Raw genomic sequence first — 16289 nt, forward strand, 5'->3', positions numbered from 1 at the left:
ACAAAACAGAAGTTCATGTAAATCTCCTAGAAGTCTACACCTATTAAAGTGACTGAGCGATTGCGCCCTGCGTTCTGCAGACTACATAGGCTATTTGTTACTGTAGGTGCATAGATAAATAATATCATAGTGATATTAGATGTGTTTAGTCTTGTAAATGAGGAAAGTTTTACAATATTTAGTTTCAGAAACGAAACTAAGTCTCATAATTCCATCTTTGAATAAAATATTATGATCTAAATTAAAATTAAAAAACATGATTGAGATACTTTTGCAGCAAATGTTATCTGAACCAACTTCGAGGTGATAGTTTTGCACTTCTTTGATGTTAATTATTTTATTATCAGAGGGAGTGAAAATAAACAGCTGTGTTGCAACAAAAATAAACATACATTTTGGAACATATGCTAATGCAATATCTTTTCTCTGAAAATGCTGAGGATTAGATGTAACATAAGAAAATATAACAACTATGCAATAGGTAAATATGAGATAATCTGCATCCTATGCTAATCTCCTCATCTGTGATAGATACAGCCTAAAATTTTGAAACATATTAATCAACTCTGCTTCCAAAATGTTTGTCATTAATTACAACTCTTATAAACAAACCTATTTCCAAGCCTTTTAGTTCCCCATGTGCATTCTTGACTGCTACATTCATTGTGTTTTCCTAATGAGTGTCTTATTTTTTTTTTAATTTTAAGGGTGATGAGTTTGAATTAGTACAAAAATTAATCAGATCTTGTAGCCCTAATTATAAATGTAATATGTTGCTAATTGATTTTCTTATCCATATTGCAGGCAAAGGCTGATGTTTCTACTTGGTGTGGGCAGTTTGCAGCTCTTTGTTCAGAGCAATTGGACTGGGCCTCCTGTTCAGTTGAAGCTTCAGGACTTCTTGCCACCTGCATTTTTACAGAAATTCTGTGAGGTATACTTGCATTTTAATAAGCTGTCCTTTTATTGTCACTGTTTTCCACAAATAACTATAACACACATATATGTCAGGGAAGGCACATCTGTGAGGTACGGTGCTAGAATGAATTGCCTTGATTGTTGATTCTACTGGCTGCTATTGCAAGCATCTTCAGCTGTAGCAGTTTTATAAGCAGTGTCCTAAACTCTTTCTCTACTTATGAGGTTTCCAGCTGGAGATGTTGCTTCTGAATGGGGAAGATATGCCTATTATATGGGAGTATTTACTTGAAGGGCAGTTGCAGCCAAAAGCTTTTTATTTATTTATGCAGGGATGTGTTCTTAGCTGGGTCAAAGAAAGATGTTTATAAATGGCTTAGAAATTTTCCCTGCTTAGGGTAAGGTGTATATCTTGCAAGTAGCAGAATATCTGGTAGATACTAAGAGAACAGTAGACTTGGATGCTCAGTATCCTGTTAGGCTCATGGACAATGCCAAGTGGATGGTAGTAGTATTAGTACAAATATGCTAACTCAAATAGGGGGTTTGGAAGAGAAGGGAAATGTAGGAGATGAAACTGAGAGCTGTCAATTTTGGCATCTTTTTATGTAAATAAATAATCAACACCATAACTTCTGTTTAGTGAGATTCATGTGTTCTTCCTCGTGGCAGTATCACACTTCATCTCATGACTTTTCTGCACTTGTGGTTCAGCAGAGCTTCCTGAGCATTCATTTGTCTCTTGGAATTAATGCTATGGTAAAATACTGATTCCTGCAGTGTGTCAAGGATGAACATATCACTAGTCTCTGCAAATGCTAAATCTACACAAGTTTGAGTTTAGAGTTTCACTGTGAATGACCTATGGCCCATGAATGATGTAAATGCCATGAACTGTGGAATGAGGGGAAGTCTGAGTATATGAAACATTCCACATAAAACCATCGGATCTGTGTTGCATTATTCTGGCATGTTTTTGCAAGAATTCCATAATTCATAAAGTCCTGCCCTAGGTTCCTTTGCAAGGTTGTATTTCTAAGCAACTAATTCAGATACAGCATGTCTTCCATCTTTTAAAATAGATGTTTATCAGCTTGTTTTCTGTTTTAGAGCTGACATTGTCTGTGTATAGGCTTATGTTTTTGCTTGATTTTTTTTGATACTAGAAATTCAAGTCTCACCTTCTGATGACTAAATAAGTAACAGTGGAAGCCAAGTGTACTAAACCTTCTGTGGTGTGAAGTGAGTTAGCAGAATTTTTTAAGTATGCTATTTCTGAGGGGGAAAAATAATTCAGTTTGCCTTTATATATAATAAAAAAAAAATACAAATTTGTTTCTTCCATTCTCCATATAATTTGTTTATAATCTTTAAGATTATACTATTAAAATGTTCTTATATTTTGTGGGTTCCTTTTACTGAAGAACTCTAATATTTTATGTTAGTGTAGATGTGCAGGCTGCAGTCTACCACAGAGACTGCAGCCCAAGGTGACAGTCATAGAATTGCTGTCATTGACAGAGTTCACAGACCTGTAAAACACAATGTTCATAGTTTCTATTAACCGTCCTATTTATTGTCTGTCTTAATGGATGGACGAGATACTAATTGCCTCTAAAATGAGGGAATACATGTCTCCTGTTTAGCTTCTGTTACATTTTTTCTGTGGCTCTGAACGTAATGCATTGAAGATGTTTGCTTACACACAGAATGGTTTCCAAAAACTAAATTGGTAACAGATTATAAAGGAAAACAGACTTGAGCATACTTGATTTCTAATGAGTACTGCATCAGACTTTACTATTGCTGCAAGGTTTAGCTATTCAGACATTTAGGCAGAAGTTTACCTTTATTTATATTACTGTTATCTGTATTATCTTCATCTGAAATATTAGTGTTTTTTTTCCCCAAGAGCACTGAACATTTATGAGCTGAAATATAATATCCAGTTCTCTTCTTTTTTAAACATCTTAATTCAAAAGCTTTTGTATATTTTGAGTTATCTTTATCTGCTTTTCTTTCCAAGGATTCTTAGTGTATAAATACTGTGTAAAAAGGAACATCTTGATAAACTGATGTTTTTTGTGCTTCCTTTTATCCCGTTTTCCTCTCTTGCACACACAGATATTCAGAAAAATGAGTTAAAATCTAGCTCTTTCTCCATCTGTTGTAATCTTCCATATTCTGTCATCAAGACTGATACAATCCCTTTTTAAATAGAGCTTCATTTTTTCAAGTTTTCAGACTAAAATGATATTTTTTCCGTGTCAAGGTTAAAAAATTATTCCTTCATATTTCTTGTAGCCTGATCTAAGTAATATCATTAATTTTCAGCCTTAAATGTCTCATTTATTTAAGGAATATTTTCAAAACTGTTGTTCTTATTTTCAGAACACTTTATTGGATTAGTCTTAACTTTATGTTTTCAGGCTATGTAACTGGTGCAGTTTCTATCCTTTGAAAGTTTCATGTCTGAGTCACTGGTGTAGTTTCATTTCTGCTCCCAGATAATTTCATTAATTTCTTATGAGTGCATTAAGGCTGCATGAGACTATAATTAATTTCAGTGAGGAACAAATAAAATAGCCTCTTTGAGAGGAGTTGCTGGTAGGGGCCTCTTGGATGTCTTCTATGAACAATATTCATGAGTGTATGTACATTATTTCCTATCCCCTAAATTGATTCCAGCCTTCTTTGTAAATTGCAGTTACATTTGTGTACTCTGTTACAATTTCTTTTTATGTCCTGCAGAACTGGCTTGCGCTTTAGTTCCATAATTTCTAAACAGAAAATCAGCTAGCATTTTAGTTATTAGGTATCTTTCGGTTTTCTAAAGTAATTTTGAGACTTTACTATATCAGTTAATAGTCTGATACTACCTTGAGTTTTTTAGTAAGTGAATTGTGATAAAGGAAAATTTGAAAGGTAGTGGATTTCAATTAAAATGGATTAGCAGTTTTGGCTTTGAACATGCTGTGATTAGACTAAAACATTTTTAGTGAACTAAGTCTTTATAATAACTGGGATATAGCAATAGCCTCCTTGTGTCTTAGAGAACTGTCACTGTCTCCTTGCATGTAAGGGAGTAAAAGGGACAGAACTGCTGAAGTTGGAGCATATTTATTTTGCCTTAAGTTTTGGAGTTTCTGCATATTAGCTCATACGATTGAGTTTAGTATTTTCAGTAGAGGAACTGGACAAAACTGTGTGGAAGGACTAATTGAGACCACCAGTGACAGTAAGAATGTTGTTAGGACAAGCTCCTTTAATTTTTTGTTGTCTAATTTCATATTCGCAAGTAGGATATGCTTGGTAACAGTGGGAAGCTCCATCTGGGAGAAGATCCCAATGTGTTAATTGATAATACATGTAAATAACTGGTAAGAATCCTCCAAATACATATATCAACAGGTGCTGCTGGCATTTTTGCAACTTGCAGGTTGATTGCAAATAATGAGCTTTGGAAATCATTTGAATAATTATTTTTCAATATACTTGTATTGCTGCTGCTTTTATGCATTATTTGATCCTTTTGCTGGAAGAGACTGCAATATTACCACACTTCTATTGATATTTATAGACGCATTCATAATTCATATTAAAAACACCAATGTACTGTGTAGTGCTACTGTCTCAAATGTAGTATGATTTCCTAGCCTTGTTAATTCAATCTGTTAAGAATTCCTTTTTCCAGACCCAGATGCTTGGCTGCCATTAACATAAACTATCCAGAAAGAAGAATGAGGTGAATTTTAGGCTGACTGATGAGTTCTTTGAACACCGCTGACCAGCAAGATATAGGCTTTGAAGATTTTGGAAATTTCTCCCTCTTGTGGGGAATATGAGGATGGATGATAAAGGCTAAATGTGGAGGCAGTCTTGTAAGCAGAGGTAATCTGCTAAAGTAGCCAAGAGTCTTGCTCTACATTCCCTTGCTATAAATATAGAAAAGAGATTCTTAATGCAGCCACTTGGAAAATACTCCCTTAAAAATGGAGCAAAATTACTGTCATGTGGAATATGAACATGTGCATTTATAATTAACTATTTCTACATGTATTACTCTCAGGGAAGGCCTGCTTATGCTAGGTCACCTTTATTCTCTTTAGTCTGCAACTCAGCTCTGCACGGGTTACCTGTTGCTGGTTTGGATTGTGAAACTGGAGGCAACCTCCACTGTAACCTTATCTCCTTTGCAGATAGTTGAAGAGAGAAGCAGTTACAGACAAAACCAATTTTTCCATCCCCTGAAGTCTAAAGGGTGAATTTTGTTGAAAGGACCAAATCTTTGGCTGGTAACTTCATTATATCCTCCCTTATTCTGGAAGATGTATCACCTTAGCTTTGCCAAATGACAAATTGTTGTGTAGTAGTCTTTGTTTAAAATCTGAGAAGCCCAGCATTTAGTAGCCACATACAGACATGTTCCTTATTTGATAGATTTTTGTTCACCCCTCTTCCATTTTTTTCAATCAAGTCTTCCCAAGCCTTTGGTCTGGCTTTTTCTACCTCTGTGTATTTCTGCACTTCCCTTTTTAAGATTTAGGAGAAGGATCCTCAAGACTGAGAAGGAGCCGATGAAATGTTAGCAAGGTCAGTTCACAGCAGTCCCTGATACAAAAGTAAAAGCATACCGAATGCTCAGTTTGCCTCTAGTCATTACCAAGAAAAGAACATGGAGCCCCTAAACTCAAATGTTAATACTCTCTATTCTCAGAGTTGTTCAACATCAATGGTAGAAGTTTTTTTTTTTTCTGGTTATTGTCGTAATTACTCAAGTGGTAACTGTTGTGCTGGGAAATATTTTTGAAATACTGTGAAAACTGATAGAGCCAAGAGTACTGTCCAGCTTGCAACTGATTAAGGCCTTCAGTAGCAGTTAACAGTAGCCATTAAATTACTGCTTGGAAGTTGAATACCTAACCAGCTGTGTTTCAGAGATTAAAAAATATGTGTTTAGAGTGAACTGAACTTCATTTGTCTGTATTTAGTCCAGAGGTGGTCAAGTGGAACTACCTTCAGGTCCAATAGAAACTGGATGGTTACCTCAGAGATTTCTCAGCCTATATTCATAAACTAATTATCTAGTATATGTTTCTGTGCTTTAAGAAAATTATTTCTGAGTAAAAGAATTACACATTTTGATGGCAACTCTGATGAAGAATGGAAAGACTGAACAATCTAACCAGGTTTACTAGGTCAGGAACATTGTGTTAGCAAGTTTTGGGTTGTGGCCATTTTGAGATATTTTGAGTAGGAAGTTTTGAGTAGGTTGACACTTTGAATATTTAGGTGTTTAAACACAAGAAGACAAGCTCAAAAGTTCTTTTTACTCTTAGTCAGTGTTTTATGGATTTTTGTGGACTTGATTCCCAGCTTTTCAGCCCTTGAAGCTGTAAAAGCTTAAATGTTTAAGCTGTTCTCTTACCTTAAAGGCTACCTTAGGGTAGTAAATTCTGTTATGATTCTGCACTGATAATGTGGTCTTACAGCAAGAGCTAGAAGAATGGATATTGGATTTAGGCTTTCTCAGCTAAAAGAAAATGATGTCTGCTTTCCTGTATGAGATTCACTTCATGGAAAAGAACATGGATTTGTTAACATAGAAGATAGCTGTTCTTCTTCTCTGAGATTTGGTGGCCTACTGTCAAGGCTGTGACATGTCATTATCCCTCTCTTCTTCCCCACCCCCTGCCTCATTCCATCCACCTTGAATCCTTTGTTCAGTTTTGGGCCCCTCACTATGGGAAAGACATTGAGGTGCTGGAGAGAGTTCAGAGAACGGAAATGAAGCTGGTGAGGGGCCTGGAGCACAAGTCTGATGAGAAGCGGCTGAGGGAACTGGGGCTGTTTAGCCCGGAGAAAAGGAGGGTGAGGGGAGACCTTATCACTGTCTACAGCTACCTGAAGGGAGGTTGTAGCATGGAGAGTGTTGGTCTCTTCTCCCAAGTAGCAAGTGATAGGACGAGATGGCCTCATGTTGCACCAGGGGAGGTTTAGACTGGATATTAGGAAGACATTTCTTTACAGAAAGGGTTGTCAGGCATTGGAACAGGCTGCCCAGGGAAGTGGTGGAGTCACCATCTGTGGAGGTATTTAAAAGCTGTTTAGATGAGGTTCTTAGGGACAAGGTTGAGTGCTAGAGTTAGGTTATGGTTGTACTCGATATTGAGTGTCTTTTCCAACCAAAAGGATTTTATGGTTCTGTTCCTTGTAATGTTACATTAGCTGGACTGAGCTCTCCAGTGAAAGGACTTGAAATGTGAATTTGAGATTAAATGTTTGCTACAGTGTTTAGACAAGTGCTGATTACTCTAGCAGAGGAAGGCTTTTCTAGAAAATGGTTCTATAACAAAGCTTATGGCTTCTTTGCTTTCCCTCTGAGTGTTTTAAGTGTGGTCTGCTTCAATTATAGAAACAAAAAAGGAGCAGATGAGAAAAAAGTTTATGTTAAACTGAAAGTTATAGTAAGTGTCCTGTTCTATGTGTTTGTGTTTTAAAAATGAATCTTAGAAGTACTGAATGATGACTTTCCTTCCCTGAATCACAGTAGAGATGTTGGTAAGGCTGTTCCTTTCTGAATCACTAGAGGTGGGAGGGATCTGATGCACTTCCACTTGACAGTTGCTTTCCTTTATTCTCAAGCGGTTTGTCAGACTGTTGTAAACTTTGTTTTCCACGGTGGGATTGAAATGACTGCAGTGATGTCATGCAAGAATTCCACTTTGAGTAATTAATTTAAGTCCCAAGTTATTGTCTAAAAGTATCTTCAACATTAATTCGAAGTAAATAGCTACCAAACTTAAACAAAATGGGAAAAAAAGCCTGAAGATTATTCTGTCATTAAAAAGTGAACTAGGGGAATAATGTGGCTTAAGAATTTTTTCTTCAGTGTAACCTGTTGTTAAAGGTATTGAAAAGAGTTTTAAATAACTGAGGAATTACATTATTCATGTAGTTTTAAAAGCGGGAATGTGATTCAAATAGCTTTTATCCTGGTTGTGTAGACTGAATAAGAATCTTTCTCAGACAAGTGTCTTCAATGCAAGCTGTCATTTAACTGTCCCTTCTTCTCTTTCCCTTCCATTCCCTTTTCTTGCCCCTTTCATAACCGCTGAAAACGAAAGCCTTACTTTTTTTTTAGTTTGCAAAGGAAAGCTGCCATATGAGAACCAGGAATAAACTGATGAACTGGCATCTGCTTGAGTCTGAAGATAAACTGCTCTAATGCTTTCATTGCATTAAAAGGGAGAGAAGAATATGTGACTGTCAGATGACAATCACCACTGAGAGACAGATCTCTGGAGAGCCACCTCAAGCCCATTAATTAAAAGAATTACTGTAGGGGACATCATACAAGAAAGCATCCAAAGCAGAGAGAGGTTTTTATTTTTTTGGCAAAGGGGACAATGGCTCTAATATTGCTGCCCTGGTGCCACTCTGACAGGAAACTCCCTCTGGGGAAAGGAAGATAACATGTGTTGACATCACTGGAGGAATATATAGTGTATTTGAGTGCTGTAGGATTAATTTAATTAACAAATTATTTCTGTGAGGACAAATTGAATAGCATGGATTTACCAAAAGCTTTTCTCCTTAGGTCATAGGAAGGATTGTATTACTGGAATGTTTTGGGGAATAGTGTTGACTTGCCATATGTGTTTCAAGTGGGAGGAAATTAGAGTTTTTCAGATCATGTTGATATGTTGTATCAGAACAGCAAGGAATAGGGCGGAATTCACCATGACTTGGTAAAAGGTTGAGGCTCATGGAGACAGTAATTGTTATGTTTGTTTGTTTAATGTTTTGAGCAGACATTTTCCTTAAATACATGAATAGTTCTTCCTAATTCTAAACTCACTTGTGTTTCCTTGTCATTTTTTTTCGTTCTTCTTTTAGCCAAAAATGTTGCATGCAGCTATTTTGAAGGTGCTGGTTCTGGATGGTGAATCAGTCTATACCTTGACTTCTCATCCTATTTTGCTGCTTATAGCCAGGATAATCCTTGTGAATTCAAGACACAAACTTGCATCTCTTCAGGTAAGAAATATGTGGCTAATAATTATGAGTGCCAGCTACTCACTAATCTCTCATTTTTCATATCCTATTGAATCAGTATAACTTCCATTTCTTTTTTTCTGTAGCTCTGAGGTTTTTCCCTCTAAGAAACAGTTTAGACAAAGCGATTATTTCTCACTGTCTTCCCAAAAAGCGAAGAAATTTGCCTGGAAGAATTAGAAAATTTAATAGGAAGCAGCTTTTTAAAAAGATACATACTTCCTGACATTATTTGAAGGGGGATAGGGGGGATTGCCCTATAACACAGCATACCTATTTTATGTCCTCTTTAATGAGCTTTGGGATACTGTTAACCATTACTGTATGAATTCTAAGCTATGAGTTCTAGATGCCAAGGAAGACCCCTCTTCTGTTTTTCATTGTCCTCTACCCCTGCTGCAGGCATGCTGTGGAGGCTACCTTAATTCTATGTTGTGCTTGTACATCAAAAACAAGAAGATATGATGAACCTCTTCTCAAGAGGGTTTTTATCTCTACTTCCTTTGTAGTTTAGCAGCAGGCTGGTTGGTAGCAGGCTTTTCTGGAACTGGGGGACTTCTAACAGCAGCAGCTTCTCTTTATTGCATTCCAGTTAAACAGATTTTGGCTGGAGATCAAAATGCCACATGGTCCCTCTTTATGCTTGGCTGACAACATCCATTTCCAGCTGGGTCTTTGTATGAGTGATGAATTAAACTGTGTGGGAGATGTTGGCTGTACTGCATTTCTGGAAGCCAAGCTCTTCCATCGTTTTCCCTGTTATTCACAGATGAGTGCTGTTGAATTTCAGCATTTGGGTCAGTCAGGGAGGCAGAAAATGTACCTGGTATAAAGAATTCCCTTGCTGCCTCCCCTTGGACTGACATAAGGGGGGGACTTTCTTGTACCTCGTGAAGGTTCAATTACTTGTTGCTGCATCAAGCTTGGATAATAGTTCAAAAGCAGCAACTGATAAAAACTACTTTCAGCAGCAGGTCAGTGCAGCAACTGAAGCTTGCTATTCTTTCTTGTTTCAGTTTGATTCAAAGGAAGTCTCTTTGTATCTTTGGTTAGATTAGTGCTAACAAATTTAAAACAGGGTAAAATACTCTGAAATAGATTATGTAAAGCATTAATAAAGCCCTGTTTTATTAAAAAATGCTGTTGTACATGGAAGGTTAAATGCTTAAAGTAATACAAAAATTATTAACTTGGCTCCCAAATGACTAGTGTTGCTGACACAGTGTTGTACAGAGCTCAGCTGGCTTATCTGAAACTTCATAAATATGTTCTCTCTGATTGTAACATTTCTGAGTGGCAGGCGTCAGGCCTCAGGAAATTGTATCATTAAGCTGGATGCTCGATTCTGTGGGAAAGTGAATGCTTCGTTATATCAAGCTAAACTGAAGTAATTTGAAACTTCGTATTTTAATTGCCTTTAGATTTCCAAATAAGTGTTGAAATATTGGTACTTGGTTTTCACAAAGCCTGTTGTTTATGTGCTTTTACTCCATCCAGCTTGATATCAAAAGGCATTTCACTGCTTTTTGAAACAGATACTATTACTCTTTTTGATGGTTCCTTTCTAGGGACATTAGAGTCAACTGCATGTGATTGGATTAGATGTTTTTACTTGAATACTGCACAGCCCTTAGGTCAGTCTGATGTGAGCATACTGTATAAAAAGTTCAGGTACCTCTCAGAAGCACGCAAACATCTGTTTCATGGAAAATGATTTATATGCTAACGGTAGCAGAATAAGTAGTAATCATTAGAGTTTGTGTAGAGTTATGCCCTATGTTCACAGCTGATAATCTTGAGTATAACTTTGATAATAGATTATTATATTGTCAACTATCTTTTCTATGCATTTGCACCTGGTGCAGCTAGGGGAGGGATAAGATATGCCGGGGAACTTACGTTTTGTGTACCTGGCTTTCTAAAATCAGGTATTTCCTGTGCTGTGATTCAGCTCTGCTATAGAACGATTACTTAGTTCAGGTATTTGCCCTTCTGAAATTCCACATACAAACATTAATACTTTCAATTATGATTGTAAGGTGTTCTCATGAGCGGTTCTGATGATCTTCCACTGCAGCCTCCTTTCTACCCCCACCTGAAGAAATAAAAAAACCTTAAACAGAACAGGAAAAAAATGCATAGAAGGGCAACACTGGATGATCAGGAATGTAATTCATGGCCTCTATATAAAAAGTTACTAAATAGTCTAGGATTCTTCAGGCTGGAAAGGTTACTGAAGTGTCAGATCATTGCTGTCTTTTTTTTTTTTTTTCCTATTACAAGAATTATGAAGGTATGAGATCAAAGTAGCAAGTGGCTGCTTCAAAATAAGCAGACGAAAGTATTTCTTTTGTCGATTGTTCACAGAGTTTCTTAACAGATTGTGGCCCTCAATATTTGCAGGGTTCAAAGAGCAGTGTGCTGGTTTGACTGAAAATGACTTCATTTTCTTCAAGCAATTAGAAATGTTTCCTTTTCATAGCTACTAAAGTCATTGTTTGGACTTCATTTCAGAACAAGAGATGATACCCCAGGACATAGTTGATGTTTTTAATTGCTCTGGTCTGGGAGCCAAGGATGTTCTGAGCGCTCTGCCCACAGGTGTGAGGCAGCTACAAGGGGGGCATAGATGGGGCAGAGCTTGACTGACATCCAGACTGATCAATGAGAGTATTCTATCTCATCGGAGTCATGCTTCATATTTAAGGAGAGTCTGGATCTTCTGGTCTCTGTCACATTCTCAGCTTTTCGCTCTCAAAGACCTGTTCAGGGCAGTTCTGTTTGTGACTTTATTTAGATCTGCCTTTGCCATCCTGCCTGTTTTGCAGAGCCCTCTGGGCTTTTCTGCCTTTTTCCTCTTTTCTCTCTCTCTGGGTTCAGTGTTGGTACCAGGTGCTGCTTCCTGGGACTGGCTGCTCAGTGTAGATGGAGTTTGTGAGGAATTGCATTGAGTATATTTTATTTTATATTCTGTTTCTATTATATATAGATATTTACTAGCTGTGTATTAGTATTTATTTTGTTAAACTGTTTATTTCAACCCAAGTTTCTCCCTTCCCTTTTGATTCTGTCCCCTATTTGGGGGGTGGGAGGGGAGTGAGTGAGTGACTATTGCTAGCTCGGATTAAACCATGGCAGGCAGCTAGAAAAATTAACAGATGAAAAGCCCATCTAACTCTTAAAGCACTGCAGAGCTGCTTGAATACGTTCATCTTTATGCTAGGTTAGTGGTCACTTTTTATATAAAAGAACTATTTTGATTGGGTTTCTATTTTTTAGAAATTAGAATCAAATAGATTACAAAATCTATATTTTAAAGCCACTTATTTTCTTTTTTTAAAAAGGAATCTATATTGTTGTTAACTTATTTGTATTTTCTTTCAGACATTATCTTGGTGGACTCTCAGATACGTGAATATCCACCAGCAGTTGTTAGAGGAGAGATCACCCGAACTATTTACTCTTGCCCAGACCTGTATAAAACAAGGTATGTTTCTAGTTACTGTGTTTATTGGCCTACAGCATCAGTTGTGAAAGATTGTGGGTGAGCGGAATTTGTAGGCACAACTCTCACAACATGATGTTTATTAGGTGATTATGTAATTACAGGCAGAAGAGAGGGAGCAGAATTCACTTAAATCAGCATGGACTTGTATGGCCCGTGCTATTTTCCAGACTATAAGTTGAAAATGGAAACATGTGATTGTAAACAAATGTCTTATTCCCCCAGACTTAGCACTGTTAACTTATCACAAGCTCACTTGAAGCCATTCTGTACAGTTTGCATTCCTTATTTGAGTTTGTTTTATTTTGGTTTGAAAAGGGGATGTCTGTGTTCTTATGTATCTTCATGGGGGAGAGAAACTCTTTTCCTGTTTTTCTATCCCCACCTAAGTTTTGAGTTTTGTTACCTCTATGCATTATATGGTTATATGCTTTACTGAAAATAAAAATTCCTGAAAATGTGACTTCCAAGATATGTTGTAAAATGTAATCTTGTACTTCTTATAGCTATTGAAAAAGTGGAGTTGCATGGAGGTGGTTAACTGTTCTGGAGAGGGTTATTTTGTGTAGTTTGACTGGAGGTCAGCTTTTTCAGACAAAACTGTTGTTGCTTTGTTTCAGTGTGGTAAGCCTTGAATATTTGTGTTCTATGTTGTACAGTACTTTTAGAATGTATATTTTCTAAATATTTACCTAAAAAAAATTTCTGTATTATGAAACAAGGGGTGCTGATGTGCTTCATTCAGATAAATAAGGTTAAGGAGGTGTGTTTGTACCTTCGTATTCCACAAGAGAAATACTTAATAACCCTTTTAAATAGGGCATGAAAAACCTGCTTATTTTTTTTTGTATCAAGCGGACTAGAAAACGTTGTCTTGCTAGAGAAAAAAACCTTCAAATTCAGGAGAAATTATATTTTCTTTTTAAAATCTGTTGTTCTCAAGTGTAAGGTCAGCACCATCACCTAAACAGAAGACAACTGCGGCAGGTCCCTGCTGTTCTGAAGCAGCTCTTGTGCAAAACCAGAGGGGCTCTGTGCAGTTTCCCATCCGTTTGACCCTGTGAAAAAAATGGTATGGGATGCCCAAGGGCTGTTGTAAATTTGGGACATCAGTGCTTTCGTGCAGCTATGTCAATACAAGTAATGATGTAAAGCTTTCCACAAGGGTCCTTCGAGTCTCAAATGCTTAAATTTATCAAGTTTTGGAGTTAGCACTATGAATTATATTTAGATAGGGAGTGGTAAGACTGCTTCTCAGTGTATTGCTTCAGTTCATTATAGCAGTATATATGGTTTTAGCGCAAGTAATTTCATATTCAGAACACAGAGACTTGTTAGTTATGGAAAGTCAAGTAGTAATGTATGATTATAGCTTATAAACTGTTTTTGTTTTCTTTGAATCAAAATCTTTCAATTGGAAAACTGCATGTTTATGCAGCCTGCCTGTACATTTAGTGTCATGTAGGCTTTGTTGCACTGACAGCAGGACTTCAGGATTTAGTGGTTCAAACTATGCTAAATAGTCAATGCAAATCTATGTTTGCATTTGTGTAAAACCCTCAGTGTATTTTTGAGTGCTTTTCATAGTACCTCATAGAAAATGCCATTTTATTTACTCCTCATGTAAATAGGATTTTTGTCCTTTGGGAAACCATCAGAGTGGCATTGTATGTGTATAGAACATGAAAAGCAGGTAAAAGATGGCAGATGTCTCAAATCATTAACTGTTGTGGGTTTTTTTATCCACTCTTTTACAAAAAAACCAAAACTTTTGTAAGAAAGGCAGGTGGTTTATGGTCCTGTGGGCATTATTCTGTTTTTTAAAAGAGAATGCGTTTAATGATAAATATGGACAAAAGCATCAGAACCTCAGTTCTTAATGAGTATACAATACTTAAATGTGAGGTTAACATTCAGCTAACTTTATCAGTTTTGAAGTGATGTGTTTGAAAGAGACTTTGTGTTAAAAGCGGGGATTAAATTGCACAAACTTTGTTTTTTAACCAATTGCAGTCACTTGAGGGTGTTCTGTTGTTTTGTGGTTTGGGTTTTTGTTGTTGTTTTTTTTTTCTAAAGGATTACATTGTAACCTGCTGTGTTCTCTATCCTGCTTTAGTTGAAAACCAGTAGAGTAATATTTTTAAATTGCTAATTTGCTTTCCTTAAACAATCTCTAAATTCAGACTTTGAAAATAGTTGAGCTACTAGGCAGGATTTATAAATGCAAGTACTTACTTACAGAACCAAAAATCCGTGCGAAAATATGTTCAGACTCAGCAGCTTTCAGTACTAATTGAAAGATTTTGAAGATTAGGAAGTACTCAAAAAAACCTCAACAAAACAACAACAACAAAAAAACCACCAAAGCCTATAAGGTTTAAGCAATTATAATCTCTTCAGACTAGAGTTAACTGCTGATCTGTAAATTCAAGAGTCAGAGAAAAATGTTTTTAAAAGATCCTTGATAATACTAGTTTTTCATATAGCAAGACTTTTTACTACTAATAAAGCACACTTGAAAAATTAAGCTGTCATGGAGGGACCCCAGAGTCAATATTAGGCAGACAACAAAGTCTAAAACAGACTTTATTCTGGCCAGAAAAGTACAGCCAATAAGCTGACTAGAAACAGGGTTTATACAATTAGTTAGCACTCCAGTGACAAAAAATACAGGTTTGTATATCAGTTGAGGAGATTATTGGGGTGCAGCAAAATATGAATAATGGGGATCCACAGTGTGCATGCATGCACTCACAAGAAACAAAGCCAGAGCCCTCTGACTCTAGGATACTTCACTTGCCCGACCGGCAAGGACTGTACTTGCCTGAATCCGGCAAGGACTTCGATTATCACTCACCCAAATGAGGAGGTGAGACGCTTCCAATCCCGGGAAGTTTCCTTAGACTGTGTTCCCGTCTCAGGGGAGGACTCGCGGCTCAGCAGTCTGATCAGATCTGGCTGTGGGTGTTCCAGAAGCTTCTCAGCTGTGGGCCTTCCAGAAGCTTCTTGGCTTCTCTGTGTCCCCTCTCCTCTGCTAATGACCCTGGCCAACCGACTCGGAGGTCTCACAAAAGAGCCATTGACTGCCCCATTGAAGGAGAGGGGCATGTGCAGCGGTCACACCAGTTCTCAGAGTGGGAAGGGGAGTGCAACTGCCACATAAGCACTTACTAAGTAACACAGCGTCTATCTTAATATTTGGTACTACTCTTAGGTAATGGAAAGCTGTGAGCTTTTAAAGAAGTCTACTATGTAAATATTTTCTGTCAAAATGAAGAAATAAAGCCCAAAACAAACAATTTCATTTAAGAATCAAGCACATGAATTTTTTTCAACTCAATAGTCTGTATTTTACAATGCAAGAATATTCATTTGTCATTTACTGTGTTTTGATAGATAGACTTTAAATCTCTAAGAAATATGAATATTTCTATGTTGGATGAAAAAATATCATCTTCTTTCCCAAAGATTTCAGGTATTTTCTCCTGTTCAGATGGAGAATATGATCTTTATCACTCAGCAAATCAATATTATGAACAAACAAACACAACCATACACAAACAAAAAACAACGAACAAAAAAAACCCCTAAAGCATCCTGTGTCCCCATTCTATACTCAATCTGCTGGTGAAAGTTTCTCATTGGAAGCCCGCTACTTAGGGAGGGGTATTACTTCAATATTCTGTATTTTGAGTTCGTGTGTACTTTAGCAGATCCAGGACAGAGTTATTTATTTCCTGCAAAAGTGATATATGTCAAATCAACTTTCCTTTAAAATATAAGCAATGATTATATTTTTGTTCTAGTA

The 16289-nt window shown here is 36.8% G+C and overlaps 1 protein-coding gene across 1 annotated transcript in view; it reads left to right on the top strand.

Annotated features, from left to right (window-relative positions):
* Positions 1-16289, top strand: part of TTC27 (tetratricopeptide repeat domain 27) — a 123420-nt gene that overhangs the window by 7936 nt on the left and 99195 nt on the right. The window contains exons 3-5 of the mRNA XM_080341624.1: positions 805-934; positions 8818-8958; positions 12361-12463. Of these exons, the coding sequence (XP_080197750.1) occupies positions 805-934; positions 8818-8958; positions 12361-12463 (374 nt within the window). The remainder of the gene's footprint in view (positions 1-804; positions 935-8817; positions 8959-12360; positions 12464-16289) is intronic.

The sequence above is a fragment of the Nesoenas mayeri genome (genome assembly GCF_963082525.1).
Source record: "Nesoenas mayeri genome assembly, chromosome: 3".
Taxonomy (NCBI): domain Eukaryota; kingdom Metazoa; phylum Chordata; class Aves; order Columbiformes; family Columbidae; genus Nesoenas; species Nesoenas mayeri.